The following is a 21,956-nucleotide window of genomic DNA, read 5'->3' on the forward strand; positions in this document are numbered from 1 at the left end:
AGCCACTCTGACCCCAGTCTGTAGTGCTGCAGGGGGTTGTTGTGGCCAAAGTGAATGACCCGGCATTTGGTTCTGTTGAACCCCATACTGTTGGATTCAGCCCATCGATCCAGCCTATCCAGATGCCTCTGCAGAGCCTCCCTGCCTTCCACCAGATTGACACTGATCCCCAGACTTGGTATCATCTGCAGATTTGATAATGATACGCTCAAAGCCCTCATCCACACATCAGATGACACAGGCACCACATGCAGGGAGTGCCCAAAGGCAGGGCAGGGCTGCTCAGGGCTTTGGCTGGTGAGCCCCTCATGGTTCCCCATCACCTATGTGCTCAGAGGTTGTCCTGCACACACAGAGTTCCCCAAGGCTTTTCCAACAGACAATGCTAAGCAGTGCTGCCATGTTTCTTCTGTTCTCTTCATCAGGAAGCAACAACCAAACTGTAACAACGCCTGCCCCATCAATGAATACCACCGCAAATAATACAGGTAAGGAGCAATCTCTTCAGGTGGCCCCTTCTGGGGACACATTGGAGTAAGAGAATCCCAGGGAGCTCTGCAGTGCCCCCAGAGAGGGATGAGTGATTGTGCCCAGCTTTCCCTGAAATCCTCTCCCAGGGGACACAAAGGTTCCCTTATAATGGCCATGAATACCTATGACTCTTCCCCATTTCCCTGCTGCTTTTGCCTCAAGGAGCAAGTGTTTGGGAAGATTTTAGGAGACTGCTATTTTCCTTCTTGCTGGCTTTGGCTCCTGCAGCAGGCTTGGGTGCATTAAGATCCCTACAAAGACATGCCCAGGGCAGCCCCTGCTGGTGCCCTGAAGGGAGTTGTGCCTGAGGTTGGTTGGAGCACAGGCAGAGAGGGAGCTGGGCTGCACAGCAGCACGAGGCTGAGGCCAAGGACCCTGTTTGGACACGAGGGTGCAGTCCCTGTCATCCTCCATGCTGGCCAAGCTGCCTGTCCCAGTGTGGTACTGTGGAGCTCCACCGTGTTGGGTTGAATCTCCTGCTGGGGTCACGCAGAGGAGGAGCAGCTTCCCCAGTCCCTCAGCTCTTCCCGTACGGGAAGCTTACAGGATTGCATCCCACCTGCCAGCTTCCCATTTTCCCATCATGGTTGCTCAGCATCATGACCTTCTGGCTCATTCAGCAAAATGATCCTGGGGAGAAGGCCCCTATGAAGAGTGGAGGGTGTGCAGGCTGTATGACCCTGATGGCCCTGCTTGAGGTTTTCTGAAAGTGCTCCTGGCCCTGTGGTTCTTCCTTGGGCAGATGGAGGGAGCTTTCCTGCAAAGAGGAACACGTGTGTTGCTGTGGCTGAGACAGCTGTGGCCAGGGAGCACAGCTAAGCTGGGAGCAATGCAGTGTCTGTGTGGGATGCTTGTTCATGTCCTGACAGTTGTGGGACAAGGGATCAGGGACACATCAGATGACACAGGAATCACATGCAGGCATGCTCAAAGGCAGAGCAGGACTGTTCAGGGCTTTGGCTGCTGAGCCGCTCACAGGTCCCCCACCACCTACGTGCTAAGAGGTTGTCTTGCATGCACAGAGCTCCCCAAGGCTTTTTCAACAGTGCTAAACAGTGCTGCCATGTTTCTTCTTTTCTCTTCATCAGGGAGCAACAATGAAACTGTAACAACGCCTGCCCCGTCAGTGAATACCACCTCAAAACCTCCAGGTAAAGAGCAATCTCTTCAGGCAGCCTGTCTGGGAGGAGACTGGAGTACCCAAGTACCAGGGAGCTCTGCAGAGAGGGATGAGTGCTTTTGCTCAGGTTTCCCTGACATCCTCTTCCAGACGAGGCAAAGGTGCCCAGAGGAAGGCTGTGAATTTGGAGGCTGCTGTTTTCCTGATGCTGCTTTTGCCTCCTGCAGCAGGCCTGGGTGCAAGAGGATCCCTTCAAAGACATGCCCAGGGCAGTCCCTGCTGGCATCCTTAAGGGAGTTTTGCCTGAGGTTGGTTGGAGCTCAGGCAGGATGGGAGTTGGGACACACAGTAGCACAGGGCTGAAGCCAGGGGCCGTGTCTGAAGGTCTGTGCATCTTTCCTTTCTAGGTCCACCCTCCCCTATACCTCTAGGACATTCTAGATTAGATAAGGTGTCCCCATTTAATGCTCTGTCTCCCCACCACTGTTCCCTGCTGGCTTTTGCTGAAAATGAACTGAGTGTAGACAATTTCATAAGTGTTGTTTCTTTCTACTCGGGATTTCTTCCATCAGGAAAAAGATTGGTTTCAGTAGGGTCTCTGGAAACAATATCTGGAGATGAACCTTATAGGCATTGTAGCTTCATTAAGTGTTTTGCTTTTGGGGGTTGAGTAAGAATTACTATTTTTTTCCCCATTGCACAGAAAATGTCTTATCTATGAGAACATACCTACGGAGTTAAGTGAAAGATACCAGACAGGGTGAAATGCAAAATTTGGTGTCTTAGAAGGAAACTGTAATACTACCCTTTGCATAATTTACATTGAAATATGACTTTTAATTACTTTAAACCATTTAAATTAGTGATAGATATAAAATATATACTCTAAAATCTTTACAGAATGTATAATTATTCAGAGAAAATATACCATGATAATTAATTTTGGCATCCTCATTTTAATAATGTGTCTGCAGTAATGGACCCTGCCACAACACTGGGTCATAATAAGGCGAGTATGTACCAGTGTAGTATTAAAGACTCACAGGCTATTGTAGTCTGCCTTTTTCTGCTGCTTTTGGCAAACCTTGATATGCTTTCTTTGTTTGATTTGGTTTTAGTTGTATTAAATAGAGTTGAGTTGTGAATGCTCAATATGACAGATAATGAAATTCAGCCATACTCCCAGCCCTCCAGTGATATCCTGCTGGATTCTAAATGGTAAACAGTTACTATATGGACATTAAGCAAGCAAGATACAGCTCTGTGATCTGTAATTGCATCTATACTCTCTAAACCATGTCTGGTAGATTCCTTTAGTAGAAGTACACAGGAACTATTCAATATATGAGTTACTTTATATTCATGGCTATTCAATTTATATTCACTGGCTATTGCAATTTCATAGAAATACTAATGTCTTAGTATTTCTAAGTATTTCTTAGTATTTCTAATACTAATCTTTCATTTTTGTATCAGAGAACTTCTGCAGTACAGAACCTTGTGGAACAAACTTTGCTACATGTGTTCCTTTAAAAAGCAGTTATACCTGCAAGTGCAAATTTGGATTCTACTATAGCAAGGAGGATAAGAATTGTTTCAAAGGTGAGTTGCAGAAGAGCCTCTCTGTTTTTAGTTAGTTACCTGCTCAGGTGAATTTTTCTTCCCATATCCCTAGTTTTCATGTTATAACTGAAAGCATAATCAATCTGGGAAAGTAACTGCTGAGCAGTTCCTTGCTTTGCAGACAGCCACTGCTACAATGACCTAGACTGTTATCTCACAAAACAGTGATAGCCACAGAGGTTAATGTTCTAGGAACAGGTGAGTTCTCTGTCAGGGATGCTAGAGACTGAAATGAGTGGAAAGCAGGAAAAAATGCAAGTGTAAACCTGAGACTGATATCAGTTGTGAAGATTTTAAAAAGGCCAAACTCATGAAGACCTCTGAAAAACCGGATTGATTTCCCCATTGCTAAACACTCATCACAGACCTGTTGAAATGCGTCTCTGAGATGCTGTTGAAGGCCAAGTGTGTGAGCAAATAGGGCTTCTTATTTAAAGTGCAAGCAAGACTCTCAAATTTACTTGTGAGACCTAAGAAGCAGGTTGACACTCAATCACTTTCTTTAATATGGTGAACCATGTTAGCTGCTTAGTAGCTGCAGCTTTGGAGTCCTTAATATACGTTTTTTCTCATTAAATGCTGTAACACCTCACAGAGAGTCTTTCAGTTTCAGACCATGCTGACAGTTTAGTGTTATTCAGTTTCCTAATCAGGACAATTTGGTTGAGCCCAGGATCCTGCCTTCTTCCCAGGTAGCCAGAGCAAATCCCCCTTTGTGACTCAATTGATTGAGCAAACATTTGTCCCCTACTGATCCCTCCAGTATATGAAAAATAGCACTGATGGTTTTCCGCATTGTAAATCCCCATCACTGAAAGCTGGAGAACTCTTAAGGTGAAACCTCACTTTCTTGAATGCTTTCTAACTTATATTCTCTCTTCTCATTTCAGGGGATGTATACCCAGGGCTCATTAGTGTGAAAGGAAATTACAGTGATAGTGTTGAGATTGTAAATTCCACGGAGTATGAAGAGCTGTTCAACTTTGTATCAGAACTTGTGAGTGACAGTGTTGGTTTTTTTCTGTATATTTCATGTTGTACTGGGTGTTATGAAGACAGAGAGGACACACACTGCCTTTAATGTGGAGCCTAGAAGAGTTTCATTTGAGAAAACTACTTCTTTTGAAGAACTCTCCGTACTAGTTTAGACCTAATCGTAAAAGACTTGAATTTTGCCCTCAGATGACTCTCACTGAAGTGAAGTATCTGATTTAAGTAATGTCTGCATTTTTGGTACCACTTTCATTCTGGGGAGTTCTCACATAAATTGGTCTGCATCTTTCACCAGTCCCCCTCCAGACACAACAGGGCTGAGTGAAGTTCCCCAGCCTATTGAATTTCTGAACTCCACTTTTGCTGGAGACTCAATAATACTCAGTGGGTGTGAGTAAAAAATGAACGATTTTTTTTTTTAAAGAAAATTATCATTTCCACACAGCACAAACTTTTCAGAATGTCTGTTCAGCTGTTTCTAAATACCTGAATAACAATACTCTTCCATAAGCCTACCAGTATTACTATTTTAATATTTAATGCTGTTAATTAAATGGATACTACACATTTTGAGTATTCTATGATTGTGCACAAAATCTGGTAATAGATTTCCTGGAAAAATAAGATGAACAGTTTAAGTTATGCTGTTGTGTTGAAACAAGTGGATTTGCTTATGGTTCTTTCTGGTAGTAAGGAAGAAGAACTAGTAGACACCTCTAGTAGACATTTGATCAAAAAATATTCATCAGATAATAATCAGAAATCATCAAAACTGGTTATCAATTTCTGACTGTTATTATATTGCTTCCTGTGAATGTTTTATCAGAAAGTGACCAAAAATTGTTCCTCTAGAATGTCTAAAAGTATTTTCCTCAATTTTTTTGTCCAGCATTTATTCATGGCATAGCAAGAGAAGAACACGATATGTAGGACTAGAATAGGAATAATGTAGTAATAGAATGTAAAAGTGAAAATAGCATAGAAAATTATTTTAATTTTATTGTAAAGATAGTTTATCTTTCATTTCAGTTGAATTAGACATCTTATCCTTTTCTTGTGGTGCCTCTTGCTTGAGTGGCAGTTGAAGGCAGCTGTCACCATTAGTTGTTCCCTGCTACACATGGGATGAGGGAGAGCAGTGACTTTTCTGCTGACTTCATTCCACTCCCAGTGCTTTCACCAGCTTCTCCCCACAAGATCAACCCCTTATGATTCCACTTCACTGCATCTTAGGGACACGTGCCATCTAAAAGGATGCCTACTTCTCCCTCTTCTCTCTTGTTGACTGGTACCATGGAGACACCCTCCTAAGCAATGAGTTTGCAAGAGTGTTTGTAGCTATCCAGCCACTCCAGTCCAGTCCAGCTATCCTAATGCACTGCCAGACATTCATTATCCATCCCTCCACTGCTCTCCCATATTCCCTGTCCTCCCATATTCTACAGCACCACCCCACTACTCCTCTTCTGCAACACCTTAGGAGTGTATATAACTGATCAGCTTGCTTGATTTGGGCCTATGGTTGCATGTTCTGGATTAAAACTCTACATCTGAAGCCTCGGTGGTTCATGTGACTTTGGTCTATGTTTCAGCTTGCCCTTAACCATGATTCTTTTTTTTTTTATAGTTTCAAAAGGCCTTAGGAAGTTTACCTGGCTATGTAGAGACTGTCATCGTGGAAATTATGTAAGTTTGCCAGTTTGTTTTTGCACAGTACATGCTTCCACACACCCCATTTTAATCTTTTCCCATGGAATACTCAGTTCAATAAAGAATATGGGACGAGTTCAGTTCAGAATGCTTTCCCTTAAAGAAGGACATTCTTTTCATATTTTTAAAGTTTCTTGGATGCTCGCCCCCATTTTTCCCCCAAAATGTCTGTGACATGGGCTGGCTGACACAGCTCCACAGTGGATGTCCTACTTTTAGCACCATGTAGGATATAGCACTATGCTATAACTAGCAGTCCCCTGTGATATCTGACATGTCTGAAATTGTAACAGTTAACTTCAAGGTTCCCATGCACACTTGCAGATCCCACTCAGACTCCCAGTTAATTTAAAAAACACCCTTCTTTACAGAAGGCATACAAAATGCATCTCACTGTGCATTTGTTGGTCCCTCCTGATGGCAGGTTAAATTAAATGAGCTGTGGTGACTGTAGCTGTGGAAATAGGTCCTTTGCTGATCTAGGTGGATGTCCCTTTCTTCCCATCCCCATCTCTTAGAGGTTACTGTCCCCAGAGTTCTGCCAGCTTCTTTGTGAGTGGTTCCTAAGCAGTTGGCATAGATCCTTCTACATTGCAAACAGACCCTTCAGAATTCACTGTGGTCATATCCTGAACTATCCTCACCATGCTTCAGGATGGGTTCTCCACATCATGCCTGGATGACACCACAGGCTGATGCAAGCATGTGAAAGTTAGGGCTTAACAGATAAGGTCCTCCACACTGCAGGTCACTTGAGGTTAGCTCAGTTAAAAAATGTCAGCTGTGTGTCAACAGCACACGAAGGAGCAATGTTGATAGCATTAAATCCAACAGCTACCTATTTATATCTGGATCTACTGCAAAGATGGCTGTTAATGTATTCCTAAGCTAGACTTAAATTCGTTTTCAGGTGTCTTGGCAATTACCTACACCATGGGAAGAAAGAAGCTAGGGGAGAGAGGGAGATTTGGCTGAAAATTTCTCTTGTCTTTGCTATCCGTATGGATTATATGAAACTTTTAAATGGTACTATGTGTACTTTTCAGACCTCCAAAAAATATCAGAGCTGAGCCTCAAACAGACGTAAAAGTGATAAACATGTTTAAGGAGAACTCAGATGTGAACAAGACATCAGTTTCTAATGCAGTAATGCAAACAATAAATGCAAATCTGTCCTACAAAGGTATGTAACTTCTTACTGTGGAAGTAAATAATCAGCAGAAACAGAGGTTTCTATCTTCAGACCTGGTTGGAGGATTTATGTGTGCATAAAAGCCCATCAAAGCATAAGCCTTGTTGATTTTAAGGAGCTTAATGCTCAGTCTTGTGTAATTTTGAAGATTCAACCACGCAGCGCTAGGCTTTTTTGTCTTACTAAGGCTTTCTACTTCCTGTGTGGAAAGAAGAGAAGGAAAATACTTATACCCAAGTAAGCAATGGCATGGTGATTTTAACCTGCTGAGTGTTAAGTGGTGGGAAAAATCAGGATAAAATATATACAGACAAATATTGTGCTTCTGAGAGTAAGCCAGTATTTTACTGGAAAAATAGGATGAAACTCTCTTTGGACTTCTTCTATAATTAGCTGTGGTAATTGAAATGAGGCCTCACATATTAGTTACAGAGCTAAGTGATTAATTGATCTAAACCAGTAAATTCTTGCATTACTAAATTACTTGGAGAATTATTTCCTAAATGAAATATGGATTTTTCTCTCTTTTTTTTTTTTTTTTTTTTTTTTTTTTTTTTTTTTTTTTTTTTTTTTTTTTTTTTTTTTTTTTTTTTTTTTTTTTTTTTTTTTTTTTTTTTTTTTTTTTTAACATGATCCCATTTTGAAACCAGCTTTCTCACAAGGTATAGCTAACAACTAAAAGTGTCCATTTCATGACTTACAGCCTGAGCTTGGTCTGTGGAGGTGAATGTATCTACCTCCACCATGACATTTCTTGCATTCTGTTCCTAAATGTGAGAAGGAAACAGAATAAAACCTGAGAGCTTGCAAAGCACCAGCACGTACCTCTAATGTGCGCCAGGCACTGAGGTTTTTGAACCATTCCCACCACTGGGTCATAGATCTAGAGAGCAATGTGCTGGGCAAACAGGATACTGACACTGCTCATGAAATGAGCTGCTTGCCCATAAATATTTAAATCTATGTAGAGCTGTATGGGATCTGGGCCTCACAGTTCAGCTGTGGAAAAAACTAAGGGAATAGTGACAGGGTTTTCTGTAGTTTTTTTTTTAAGGTGAGTCAGAAATTCAGTGTTCAGAATATGAACTTATGGGTAGAATTTCCCTTTTCATAGACTGGAAGACAGGAAGGTTTGGAGACAGTTGTAGGAGGTTGAGAAATAGGAAGTCAGAAGGTATGATGGAGACACGACCTTAACTGGTAAAGAGCAAGGGAAAAGAAATGGTTGATCCAAAAACCTGCAGTATTGATGTGCCAGAAAAAGAACGTACACATTTTTTTCTTTAGAATTACTAAATAATCAGTTTATGATTTACTAGGTGAGTGCACTGCTTTCTGTGAAATATTATTAGTACTCAGGTTTGCTCCCTATTTCTCTTTTAAAGCGGTGAACCAATGTGATGTGTTTCAATGTGATACTCGAACCTCAGAGTGTGTAGAAGAGCCGGTTCTAGAATGCAAATGCAAAAAAGATTTAGGAAAGATAAATCAGGATGATCGTTCTTGTTCAGGTAAGAACTTTGCTACTTTATCTATCCCTGAAAGTCTGACCTGCTTATTCCCTGTCTCAGTCCCTCTTTGAAAAAGGGTGCTGCTCAAATGTGTTGACCTCTAAATATCAGGGAATGCATGTCTTATTAAAAAAAGCCATAGAAACACGTTCTCACATTTCACACATCCATAATTCTATTCCAGTAGAATAAACTACTAAAGCTTGACAAAATCATCACTGAAACCAGTGAGTGGGCAATTCTTTAAATACATTGTTAGGCTCTTGGTAGGAACTGAAACCTAAATAGGTAAAGGATGGAACAAATTGAATCCTGTATTCACAGCCTTCTCTGCTAGTAGATATTTTGGGAATAAATTCTGCAAGCTACTTGAAGGCAGCTATGGGAAGGCTGACAGAACTAGAACCCTCATGATGCACTACAACGACCTGTTCACTGTTCACAGTTCTAGGTTTGCGTTACCTGGATTTAGACAGGTTTCTGTGGAAAGAATTATTTTTGTGATTTTTAGGAACTGTCAGTTGTTGGGGTTTTATTTTCTTTACAGTTTTGAATGTTTTACTGGGTGCTCTGTTTATATTTTTAGCTATCCTCCAAAGCCCTGCAATATACCTTATTTTCTTCTTATGGAAACTAAAATTTTTACACTACAGAAACTAAAAAAAGTCTAAGATATGAGATTTTAAGAAAAACAACAAATATTTCAAACACCCATGATAAAATTATGAAAGCTGCCTGCAATAAAGCCCAGTGAGATGTGACCCAGTGTAGTCCTTTGTGGCCCCTAACCTGTCTAAATCTGATCCAGCTTTAGATCAGCTGCAATACAAATTATCTACTGTCAGATCAAACTGCAGGTCATTGCTTGCCTATGTAAGATGCAGCCTAGATAGATTTAATTTTGATGAAGCTGAATGGTTTTAAACAAAGCTAGTTCACTTCTAATTTTGTACTTTTGTATTTCAGCTTCTGGTCTACATAGGTATAGTCCTAAAGAAGCCATTCTGGTGCTTTGAAGAATGAGAGAGTTGAGTGTGTTTTCAGTGCAATAAAAAAAAAAAAGGGGGGGGCAGAGGGGGCTACCTTTAACACTGATTTTAAAGGGAGGGGCTATCTTCAATTAACTCATATTTTTTCCCCCTGAAAATACAGTTTGCAGTGAAAGCTGTTCTACACAAGCAAACAAGTACTGCACAATACGAAATGAGATTCCAGCATGCACATGCATGACTAACTTTAAATACAGGGATGAAGAATGCATACCGTGAGTATTCAGCATCTTACTGCATTCCTGTGTCCTAGGCAAAGACAGGGGAGAGGGGAGAGGGACATCTAACATGGGGTCAGCCACAGTCTAGAGGAACAGGCTGCAGCTGTGTGAATCAGAGAGATGCCCAAGGTGGTTCACCGGTGGACAAATTCCCAAAGTGTCCCAAGTTATGGCATTGTTTTTTTGTGGGCATTCATAATACCTGAGAGGAAAGCCAAGGAGGCCCAGGGTCACCCATGAGTCAGTGAAGAGGATAAACTACTTGACTGCATAAACACAAACTACTCCTTCAGAGTAACTGGACCATGGCAACTGGTATGCTGAGGTGTTTAGTAAGCAACGGGCATTAGAGCAAGACTTGCATCAAATCCCTGGAATGTTTCCACTGATACCAGTGGGGACTGTTTCCTCATAACTTTCAGACCTATGTTGTTTCATCTTGGTTTTCTCTCTAAGGTTATTTCTGTCAGCTCAGGATCAGAGCAGAATGGTGGTGTTTGCTGGTAAAGCCAAGTGACTGATTGTGCTCTGCTCTGGTGGATAAGCAGGGGGACCTTACTCCCCATGCCCATTAATTCAGCTCTTTTACTAGTTATTGCTGCTGCACACTGAACACTTCTTACCATAAGGCTGATATATTTTAAATACAAGAAACTAGTATGGGAAGAAGATGAGTGCTCAGTCCTTACAGACCTTACGTTGAGGCATTTGATAAAGACAATGTGTGGCAATTTCAAGTGTCTCAGAGGTGCAGAGCCACTTCTTTGGAAAAATTAGGCAGTTCTTTAGAAAAATTAGGTCTTTTTAACGTTTGTCAGACTAAGAATCTGAAACTTTGAGTGCCCAGATCACCAATCATTCTGAAAATCTCAGATTGTTTTACTCTAATGAAAGTAAAGAGTTCAATATTAAGAGGAAACCTTTAATAAACACACCTTGCAATGAAATTACTGACAAAAGGGGGAAATATACTATTGTTCTGTGATCATAGAATTATAGAATTGTTTGGGTTAGAAAGGACTTTAAAGATCATCTGTTTAATGACATTATCTTTTTTTTTTTCCTTTTTCTTTTTTCTCGCCTGTAGTTGTCAAGTGGGCTATTCTGGGGAGAACTGCACTGACAGTAAGTACAAGAATTTCTGATTTTTAATTATAACGTGGAAAATAATACCTGGCAATGTTTAATCTGTCTGAAATAAAAAAAAAAAAAAATTACAAGTAGCAGCCTTTAGGCATGCCTCCGTTCTGCATTTATAGCAGGGAAACGTTAGGGAAACAAAAAAGGAGTGAAATTTATCTTATGCCTTATGTGCCTAGGGCATGGAAAGAGCCTGTCTGATACCTAACTACACATTTTAGCAGCAATACTAGCTTAAGAACCCCTGCACCCTCTTAGTTGTTCTTGTCCCTCAGCTATAACTACGCGTAGAACCACTCAGTGCATGATATCAGGAACTTGAGCTGTGATCAAAATAGCATTCAGAAGAGATGGTCTGTAATGCAGATCCTTAATTTACATCTTTCTGTGCCCACAGAGAGTTGTAAGCACAAGGAGCCTGGGAATAAATGACATCTTTTCATATCTTCCTTCCTCCCTCCTTTCCTCCCTCCCTCCCTCCCTCCCTCCCTCCCTCCCTGCCAGGTACAGAACTTGTTTTTCAATATTCACCATGAGTTTTCAATTGATACATTGATGGGTTTTGTTTGCTGTTTTTGTTTTCCCCAGACACTGAACTCATCCTTATAATAGTGGGTACAGTTTTAGGAGCCGTTATCCTGATTCTAGTGATAGCAGTCTCTATAATTTCAGCAAGGTAAGAGTATTTCTTATAATTGAAGCTGCACTGCTGCATGTTCATAGAGAACTAAGCAGAAATTTAGAGAAGAGCAGGGCTGTGGATGTGGTTGCAGACCTAGCTGGGCAGACATGTTCACTTAAGCCATACAGTCATCAGAAAATGCCCTTATCAATATGCACTTCCAAGAAGCATTTATTCTCTTGCTGTGAATTCAGCTATGAAAGCTTCAGTCAAGTCTTCAAAATACACACCTGATCCATGAGTCATAATCCTGCCCTAGCTAGTATTGACATGGCATCTGGATAAGACTGAAGAAGGATGCTGATATCAGAAGACTGTGTGGCCCAAATTCAGACCCTCTGCAGCTTTCCCTGCTAGCACTTCAGCTCAAGGCCTGGCACGGCCTTTTCAGCTCCATACAGGTGTCATTCTCAGCCAAGCATCTCCTTAAGGCTTGCTATTCCCGGTGTACTGGCAAATGTCTGATTGCAGTTGCACCTCCTAACATCTGTCCACACAATAAATACTCAAGCAGCTGCTCTGCCTTTGCTCCCAATGCTGCCCAGGTAAAGATGCCTACAAGACATCTGCACCCACAGCACACAATGCTCACCAGCAGGTGCACAAGCTGGCCAAGTGTGTGTGTCCAGCTTTGGCTGCAGGCATGAGGGCACCTTTTCTTAACTAGTCTAATGAACGCCTTATTTCTTCCTCTGCATAGTCAGTTGGAGGTAGTGGTGGTTGAAAGAAACTCCTTTACTCTAGGAACTAGCTGAAAGAGGCCAAAGTCCCCCTCTGTCTCTCCTAGCAGCTTTGCCTCACCTGTGAGAAAGGATGCCAAACTCCGTACTCTACTACAATAATTACAATTATAACAATGATAACAAGGGTTATGCAGTAGGTATTCTATAAAAATCAGTTGCACGTTTCAGAACAGGACTGAGAATTCAAAATAAGGTGGGAGTGGACAACTCAATAAGTTTGACTGACTTAATAAGTAAGGCACAATAAATAATCTTTTAAAACCTCCTTTGTTCTTTCATTTCCTCTGAAGAGCCAAGGACAAAAAAAATCCAGAGAAGAAGAGGCTGATAAAGTCAGAATATTCCAACAGAGATATCTCTGATGATAGACCGACCATGATGTTCCCCAGAGTCCAGACCACTTCTGGCCATGCAAACCCAGGATATCAGCCAAACAACCCATATGAGATGCCTTCCACAAATAGAGGTCGTTTTTCAGAGATGGGTTTTGATGATTTGGTAAGTGTTTCACACAGACCTGTGGGAATTGCATGGTAAAGGGTCTAGAGAGTAAGTCCTAGAGAGGAGCATAGTGTTGTGGGCTACGGACACTGCTGGAACCTAAACTTCACTTTGTCCATCCTTCCTTCATCTAGAAGACCAAAGTGGTATAAAGGCATCCAAAGAACTGTAGCTGCAGCTGGAAAACTTTGCCTTAATACAGAGATCAGCACTCAACTTATAAAGATCTCTCCAAAGTCCCAGTAGTCATCCTCGAGTCACAGGAGGGAAACATGAAAAGCAAGGGTCAAAGCAACAGCTTGGCTGCCCAGGATCTGCGGTGTCATAGGACATTTGACTGCACTGACCAAACACTGCTCACCACAGGTGTGCCTGCAAGCATCACAGGCTGTTACCACCTGCACTCCTTTTAAGCCAGTTGTGGAGTCAATAAGTGCTGCAGTGGCCCTTCCCAGATGCAGCCTCATGCCACATTTACAGACAGCTTAAGCTGGGACAGCTGCCCAGAGAGTAGGTGTCCTCCCACCTGCTCTGCTGCTGCCTCGCTCACAGCAAAAGCCTCTGCAGCTGCTGCAGCACTGCAAAGGGGCAAACTGTGAAGTGCCATGAGCAAGCTTTTGCATTACTGTAGCCCAGAAGAGCCTGGTCAGCAGAGGTGTGTCATTAGCTGGAAGGTGTGTTCTAAAAAAAAAAAAAAAAAAAAAAAAAAAAAAAAAAAAAAGCCTACATTATCCCTGAATTCTGCAAGGGAACTGTAGAGGAAGCTCCACACACAAAGATACATCTCACCATGTCTGCTTTTATCTTGCCAAGCTCCCCTTAAGTTTCTCCCAGAGTCATATAATCTCGGTTCCCTAGAGTATACGCTACGATATGATTGATTGCTGGGTTCAGCAGTAGTCAAGTAAATAAGAAGCACATTTTATGTTCAAATCTTGTGTAAATGACATTTTAGTTCCACCTCTATGGTGCAAGAAACCACCTCTGTTTAGTGAAGAAAATCTGTTTAATTTTAATACATTTATATGTTTTGCAGAATTGAGGTCTAAACCGTGACAGGAGCAGCCCGGATATTTGATGTTAAAAAAACACAACAGCTTTAAAAAGCTGCCAATTAAGAGAAGAAAAACATCTAAGTAGTTAGTTGATTGGTCAGATTTGCATGGGTTTGGGCATTTCTAACTTTCCAAAGGTGTCTACTTTTCACTGATTCAAATCTGCCTGTTTGGTTTTCCTTGAGGGTTGGTGTATCTCGGTGAAGGGGCTCTCACGTGCAGTGTGCTACATGCTGAACTCTTCTGAGAAAGGAACTTTCTGACCTAGGGCTACTCCTTATTTCTCTTCTCCTCTTGTCTAAATTCTCTGTAGTACGAACCATCACGGGAGCGTGGGGGCTTTAGGATGCAGAGCAGATACTAAGTGACAAGAGCCGTAGAAGGACGGACGACCACCACAACACTGGATCAAACCAAAGAGTTTCGCAGCCTCTCACCAATGGAGTTACTTCAGCAGAGGAGACAACAAAGTCCTTGATCCCAGATTCTCTCAAGATTTTCTAAAAGAAGACCCCCACTTGAAAGAGATCATGGACAACTCTGAAATAAGGCAAAAATGTAGTTAGGGGATAGGGAGAAGAAGAAGATATCTTTTAAAAGAACTAATGAGCTTCAATAAACATTAGACTTCTTTGAGAAGACCAGCACATCGGCAAGAGAGTGAGTGTATACAAGATATCAGGATTTTAATCCTGCTGTTTTTCAGTTCTTCTGGAAGGTGGTCCAGGCTGAAAAATGTCAGCATCCAGAGCTTTGCCTTTATTTGTGCTCACTCAATTTCAGCTAAGGCTTTGGGCAGGTCAAAACTGTTTTTCATGAGAATCTACTGTGTTTTTTACTATATCAGATACAGTCTTCTTTACCCTCCTCAACCCCCCAGTATTTCCTATCTGAAAGCGTTCTGTTCAGATCTCTGTTGACATATGTTGCATAAGACAATGGCACTTGTCTGACCTTTTCCACAGCCTTCCTTTCCAATAAAATGGCAAGAAACAATATCTTCAAACAAACAACTTTGTTCTCCTTGTTGCCCAACTGCATTGATTTTACATTCTCAGTTCCTGTGGAAAGTGTTAGTTTTTTTTTTTTTTTTCTCTTGCTCTCTTTATATTTGAATGATCTTCTGGTTGGTGTTGGGGTTTTTTCCCCCTGATTTCTTACATATGGTCAGAAAATATACCTTTAAAAGAATCCATATTTTACCAAGTGTGCATTATCTATTGTCTAGCATTAACATTTCCTTTATATATATATATAAAAAAATGTATATGCACACATATGTACATATATTTATAGATTACATTCATTTAAAACATCATTTAATTCTGTTATATTTTCTGTTTTGGATCTTATAAATGCAGATTACCTTTTCCTATTAAACATTATTTTTTCTCAGTACCAAGACTTCCTTATGTTGCTCCCAGTGGTGTAAGTGGTTTTTTATAAGTCTGGAGAGTATTTTATGTTAAAATTTGTGCTGAATTTAGACACAAGTGTGCACAGACTGGTTACATCAGCATCCAGCTTTTACTCAGAGGTTCTGATCAGAAATGTTATTAAATCTTAATGAAGCTAAAATGTTTATTGTTGTAAGACTGGCACCACTTCTTGGTGGTTGTTTTCAGTGGGAACTGGGTAGTTAATGCAGCTGGATTCCTTTGAAAATGCTGGACAAGTTGCTCTCTTTGATGGCAGCTGCTAATGGCACACAGCTGAAAAAAGAAGTATCTTTCAGCTTAGGTGACAAGTTTGGAGTCAGTGGTTGCAAACACTGTATGTGGCTGTAGAGGTTACCAGGATGTCCGTGCATGTTTTCAGTGCTCTAACCCTAACCCTTCCTCCAGCTAATAAAGCCCTGCAAGGGGGACCGGCTCCCTCCCCCAACAGTCTAACGCGTGGCTAATGCCCCCTTCTTTTTCTTTGGTTCCCGTGTGTCTCCACCATAATCCAGGTGAAGGAGATTCTCCCAGCTTCTAACACTTCTGCTAAGTTCTCTCCTTCTTCCCCTTTTCTCTGATTTTTCAGCAGCAGGAAGAGGTTCTGCTGCCAACAGCATTCCATTAACCCCACGCAAACTCCACTTCGGGGAGCTTGCACAGTGTGAGACACTGGAAAATGGACAGGATATAGATAGGAACTGACAAAAAGTCATGAAGCTGAGTGTAGACTTCTATTTCCTTCAGCTGTCTGCTTTTGCTGGAATACCCCCTCCTCCCCTTCTTTGTATAGCAGACTGAAACTTAGGGTTATGTGGAGTCAAATAAAAAGATTTCTCTAAATCAAGAGATAACAGCCCACCGGATGGGTCATCGTGGTTTTTTATTGAAGTAAATGGTCTGGTTCCATCCACACAGGGCAGAGGATCCTTAAAATACAAGTAACTACCTGCTACAGAGGCACATGAAAAGGCCTTTAAGTGTTATCTCCTATTCTTTTGCAAAGCAATAGAGATTGGAAATGCAGCCAAAAGCTCAATGATAAACGAAACTTTAATGCAGTAAAACTTTATTGAGGGTGTGATATCCAGATATCTGCTGCTACTGATAACAAAAGCAGCAAAAATAGACAGGTGTGTGTGTCATTTAGCTGCACTGGAATTTTCATTGCTCTAATTCAAAGCTAATTTCTGCTACTGCAAGCAGGTCTTATTTAGCCCATGCTGGGAAGAGGCTATCAGATACCATAGAGAGCCTACTCTTTTGCATTTCAAAGGCTGATACAGTTATTTTATCTGGACTGGAATTCTGTACTGAAAGGGCAAACTCTCAGATATTTCACTTCTCTTTGGCTATTAACAATGTGTGATTCTGCTGGGAAATGTGATAATGGAAAAGAGCTCTTTGTGGTGTTTTATGACTGCTGCTGCTTGGCTCATTGTTTCTTTCAGCTGTCCATCCTTCAAAATCCAACCAGGTATGGAAAAGGGATCTGGGTGTAACCTTCCTCCATCTATGTGAGTGAGGACATGCCTGCAGGCTGAGTGGCTCCAGGGATCTGCCACGCTTGTTTCGCATCCTGGATTCTCCCATCCATCTTCTTCCCTGAGATTCAGGGTGTTCTGCTGGCACATGACCTGCAGAGGAGGTGGAGAGGTGCTGCCACTCAAGTCTGCCACCTACTTTTGTCCTAAACCAAAAATTACTCCAGAGAGTGTTATTGCTTGGCACATCTGCACAGGTTGTGCCAAACAGTGCTAAAGGAGTTGGGATAGAGGTTTGCTTGGTTATAACACGTACTTGCATGGGGATATTTAGGTAGCTTCAGTCACATGCCATTCTCCATTTATCTGGATACACCCAAGCATACTCAAGCAATGTGGGGTGGGAGGGGAAGGATATGGTGCTGGGGATGGCAGTGGGGTAAGAACCTGAGTGTGGGCAGCTGCATTAGAGGTGCTGCACCACAGGAATGTAACGAGGTGGCTGGGTAAGAATGGGTGGGGTGGTCAGCCCTGCTGTTGTTAGCACTGCTTATATCTGAAACCAGCCTGAAAACTGAGACCTAAAACTCTGCTTCCGCACCATCACCAGCAAAGCCCAGCATCCAAACTGGCATGTGAAAGCCAGCACCTTTCAGGCCTGAAAGCAGGAAGCACTTTGCATTTTTTCTGTTTATCCCTTGGTGAAAACACCCCCCCCCCCTTGTTTTCTTTATGAGACTGTTTTCACATAGATCCTGCATGTGATGCAGCAGGCTGGAGGCATAAACAAGTAAGAGTGAATAATGGAGGTAAGACACTATTACAGACTAAGAGGCCTGACTTTTCATTTCTTCTGTACTGTGAGTTTGATGGCTGGTTCTTTTCACGGTGAACAATAGCACTCCTAACAACCAGAGGGACAGAGGCAAGGGAAAATGAACCTCTCCTCCAGCAAGAATTGTTCACCTCCTCAGTAGGAATGGCTTCCCCAACAGGAACCCCCAGTATGGAGAGCATTTAGGGAAACTCAGGGTGAAGGCTGAAGGGATTCAGGCAGGTGCCATGGTGAACATGACTGTCCCTACCTGGTTTTGGGGAGACCACCTTGGCTTCATCCAGGGCTCAGGAGGTTAACTGAACCTTGGTACAATCCAGAGACCTGGGATCCTACTTGAAATCTTGGGTTCAATTGCCCAGGGCCACAAATCAGAGCAAGGCAAGTGAGGCAAGCCTAGCACTGCCTCATCTGCCACTCCTGTGAGAGGAGGAATGCCATTTTTCAAGTTTGGCAAATACAAAGTCGTCAATTGCTATATTATCCCCATTTTCCACCCTTCACCCTTTCATTTTTAGCACAGTAATATTCTCCACTTCAAAGTCTTGTGTCTGGTGTCTGTGGATGGAGCAGCTTTGCTTACCAAGGGTTCTCAGAAGGATAAAATTGACCTCTTCCACATTTTGGGGTGTGAGCTGAAGATACTGATTTTTACAGCAACTAGTCAAAAAAATCCCCAAACCCAACCCTAAAAGCCCAAAGTGCTCTAAGAAGAGGGAAATCTATAAAACATGTCAGGTGGCAACTAAAAAGGAAATAAACAGGGCTAAAAATAAGAATCCATAAATTGCCTTGCTGCTGATACAGGGCTCTTTAAATATAACAAAGCCACAAAGGCAGCTAGGAAATTAGTGGGAACGCTGATGACAAGAGTATAAAAGGGGCAGGTGGGGATGATAAGGTAGCAGAGAAGGTCAGTGATATCTTTGTGGCTGATTTTACAGCTGAAGCTGTCGGGGAGCTTCCCACATGTGCCAGTGTGCAGCGGACCAGCTGGAGGAACCAGAGCTATCAGAAGTACAAAGGTAACATAGCATAAAGAGCTAACAGGAGTAAAGGAAGGTAAGTGAAGTAACTAGGTAACGGGAAGGATAAGGCCAAACAGAAAAAGTGGTTGTTAATAAGTGACCAAGACCAGGCAGTGCTGGTCCTGGGGACCCAAAGGAGCAGCACAGCCCAGTGTTGCAGATGCAGGGGGCTGCAGTACCCGGCTGTGTGCCCAGGCACAGCCAGCCCATCACACCCTAAAGACTCAGTGAGATGCACTGAGCTGTCACTGGTGGGTCTCAAAACCACTGACTCAGGGTGGCAGCCAAACACCCACCAGAATCTGGGGGTACATAAAGCTGTGAGCTTGCTGTCACAGGATGCTGTGGATGCTGTATCCGCAGGTTCAAGAGGAGATTAGGCAAATTCAAGGATGCAAATGTCTGAGAGAGATGTAGCCCCTAAAAATAGGATGAGAAAGTGGGTGTGCTGGAGGAAGGGACTGTAAAAGGAACTGGGCCCCCAAGACAGTCCCTCCTGTTGCAGTCTCTGGACAGAGACTGGGGCTGGATAGACACCCTGGGTCAGAGGGACATTTCTCACCTTCTGCGTGCATTGACCTGTTTTATTCAACACAGCTTGGGTTGAAAGGTGATGCCTGTAGCATGGGTACATAGTGGGTCTTGCATGTCCTAATTATGCCCAGGCTGCTCATAGAACAGGGAGAGGCAGGGTACAGGTGCTGTACATGGGGCTCTGCTGTTTATGTAAAAACAGCCTCATAAAAGAAACAAAAAATTTCACATGCAAACAACTGAAAAAATGCAAAATGCTTCCTGCTTTTGAATCCAGAAGGTGCTGCCTTTCACACACAAGCTCCAAGGAGAAACCTCCAGAGAGCAAACTCTATTCCTCTCCTCCAGGAAAAGCAAACCAAGACCAACAGCTCCCACTCTCCCTCTCCTGGTGGAAGCAAAACAGTTTATGAAGGAGCTGTGCCTCACCTGCTTCCCTTTATTCCAAATTCCCTGGGAATGTCTCCAAATCTTGGGCAGTGTCTCCCATGGCGCCCTCCAAGGTGGGCAATATCAAAGGAAGCAGAGAAAAAATTATCTGCCCAGGTGGTGGCCCAAACATGGCAGAGATTTCCCTAGGGGAACTGGGAGACTTGCAGGGCCAGATAAAGTTGAAAAAAAAAACCAGAGCACTGGAAGCAATAAAAAGTATTGCCCAGGACTCCAAAGAGGGTTGAGGAAGAGCCAACATTGGCAACATGGCTTTTATGCCAACCAAGCATTTTCTTTCTTTTTTTTTTTTTTTTTTTTTTTTTTTTTTTTTTTTTTTTTTTTTTTTTTTTTTCTCTCCTGTTCTGAAACACTAATACACTGGTAGCACCCTAAAGGGACATTTGTCCCAGCTGGTTTCCCAGTTTGGCCATCTCTTGGTAGCCATTTTTTGAGAGTGACATTAACAGCTTCCCTGAGTACTGTCCATCACATCTTGGTGGGTGGGAGGGCAAAGAAATCCCTCAGCCCTCCTGAGAGAGCCCCCCTAGACCCTCGCTGGTGGCATTGCTGCCTGTCCCTGATGCCTGGATGTAGCTGGGGAGAGAAAGTCTGCTGCATGAATGAGACTTTGGGGGAAAAAAAAGTCTTTCTCTGAAGTCTTTTATCCATAGAGATCCTTTTATGGGGTAAATCAGCCAAAAGTTAAAAAAAGAGAAATGTTTCATATCTGGAACAGTCAATGAATTCAAAAGGTCATTATAGTGCTAAGGTTCCTAATCCCCTCTCAAGCAGAGGAATGTTTAAATTGGTGTGAACCAGGGGTCAAGTCCAGGCAGGTATTTTAGTGCCTAACTTGCACTGACATTAATGGGAATAGGGGTCTCTGGGGAGGAATTGTGGACCTGGGCCTCTATATCATTCCTGTAAATGAAACAGGGCTTGTGTTGCACATGTGTAACAGCACGTTATTATTCTTTTAAAAGCAAGGCTTTTCCTTGTAGACTCTTCAGCATTTCTCAACTGCTTTGTCCTCCAAGTTTGGTGTGAACAGATTCTGCATCAGGCTCATGCTGGGCAAAAACTGCTTGCCAGAAAAACAAGCAAAATTCCAGAGTCCAGTGATTTATTTAATGTAGGGATTAAATAGCCAAGTGTCAACTGAGATTTGAAAAAACTGCATGGGACATTGGGAGGTCCAAACTGCACAGATCCAGGTGAATTCCTTGGAAACCCATTTGTACCTCCAGAGCACTCTGCTTGTCCAGGTGCTTAGGACTGAGGTTTTTACTCCATTCAGTGGGAATTTTGCCAGAGATCTGAGTGGAGCCAAGCCTGTCTGGCTTTACCTGTTGACATTTTAAATCATATTTTATGATTCTTCCCCTACACATAGGCATACAAAGGGAATCTCTTTGGGCTCTCCGCTTATAAGAAACCCTCTGCTAGATGTGTCCAGAAATTACTCCCGGCTTTTGTGGCTCTCCCGGAGTGCTAACCAAAGTGGGACAGGTTTATCTGAGGCAAGAAGTGCAGGAAGAGAGAATATTTCTGATCACGCCGTGCAGGGTGGTGGGAACGGGTCCTCAAGCATCCAAACCCTCCTCCCGCTCTTTCCTCCCTGGGACAAGGCAGAGTCCCTGGCCACAAGATGGAGCTGGCTCTTTGCACTTGCAGGATAGGGCACACCAAAGGCACATTTTAGTTGGAGCTAACCATTAACAGGCACCACAGGCAGGTCTCCATGGAGCTACTAATTTTTAACCCTCTCCTGTGTCACAGCCTTATGCATCCCCATGCCTGTCCCTTAGATGGCACAGTCCTTAACTCTGGGGATATGGGTATACTTTTTGGGGTGGCTCATGGCCCTATTTCAGTTCAGCACATCAGTGGGCCCCTCCTGAAATAGCTGCTTGGGCAGCCAAGTGCCCCCCCAGCCTGCTCTAGGGGTTGTAGGAACACCAAAACTTGCCATGTTTGGTTTGGCTTCATCATCACTGTTGAAGGACTCAAGTTTTTGCACCTTAGAGGCATGAGGAAAATCTCCCTCGTGTACCTTCTTCACTTTCCAGCCCAGCAGCTTCAGGCATGGACTTGCCCAGAGATTTATGCTGAACTTTGCCTTTTTTCATGTAGGAG

At 42.7% G+C, this 21,956-nt stretch overlaps 1 protein-coding gene across 1 annotated transcript; it reads left to right on the forward strand.

Moving 5' to 3' along the window:
- Nucleotides 1–382: 382 nt before the first annotated feature.
- Nucleotides 383–15,067, forward strand: MUC13 (mucin 13, cell surface associated). Its single transcript, XM_027885111.1, has 12 exons — nucleotides 383–488; nucleotides 1,620–1,682; nucleotides 3,128–3,253; nucleotides 4,165–4,271; nucleotides 5,895–5,953; nucleotides 7,024–7,160; nucleotides 8,555–8,680; nucleotides 9,833–9,944; nucleotides 11,038–11,075; nucleotides 11,679–11,766; nucleotides 12,806–13,013; nucleotides 14,385–15,067. Exons 1-12 carry the CDS (start codon nucleotides 383–385, stop codon nucleotides 14,433–14,435), a joined length of 1,221 nt encoding a protein of 406 aa, XP_027740912.1. The 3' UTR covers nucleotides 14,436–15,067.
- Nucleotides 15,068–21,956: the final 6,889 nt, after the last annotated feature.

Source organism: Empidonax traillii, unplaced genomic scaffold (assembly GCF_003031625.1).
Source record: "Empidonax traillii isolate 1590-97213 ecotype Southwest subspecies unplaced genomic scaffold, ASM303162v1 scaffold161:size1573837, whole genome shotgun sequence".
NCBI lineage: Eukaryota > Metazoa > Chordata > Aves > Passeriformes > Tyrannidae > Empidonax > Empidonax traillii.

Bases quoted from the DNA above. Each gene is read 5' to 3' on its own strand.
- MUC13 (XM_027885111.1), top strand. From the start codon at position 383: ATGCTAAGCAGTGCTGCCATGTTTCTTCTGTTCTCTTCATCAGGAAGC. The intron at 5,954-7,023 runs GTAAGTTTGCCA...TGTACTTTTCAG, and splicing joins ACTGTCATCGTGGAAATTAT to ACCTCCAAAAAATATCAGAG. The intron at 13,014-14,384 runs GTAAGTGTTTCA...AATTCTCTGTAG, and splicing joins AGATGGGTTTTGATGATTTG to TACGAACCATCACGGGAGCG.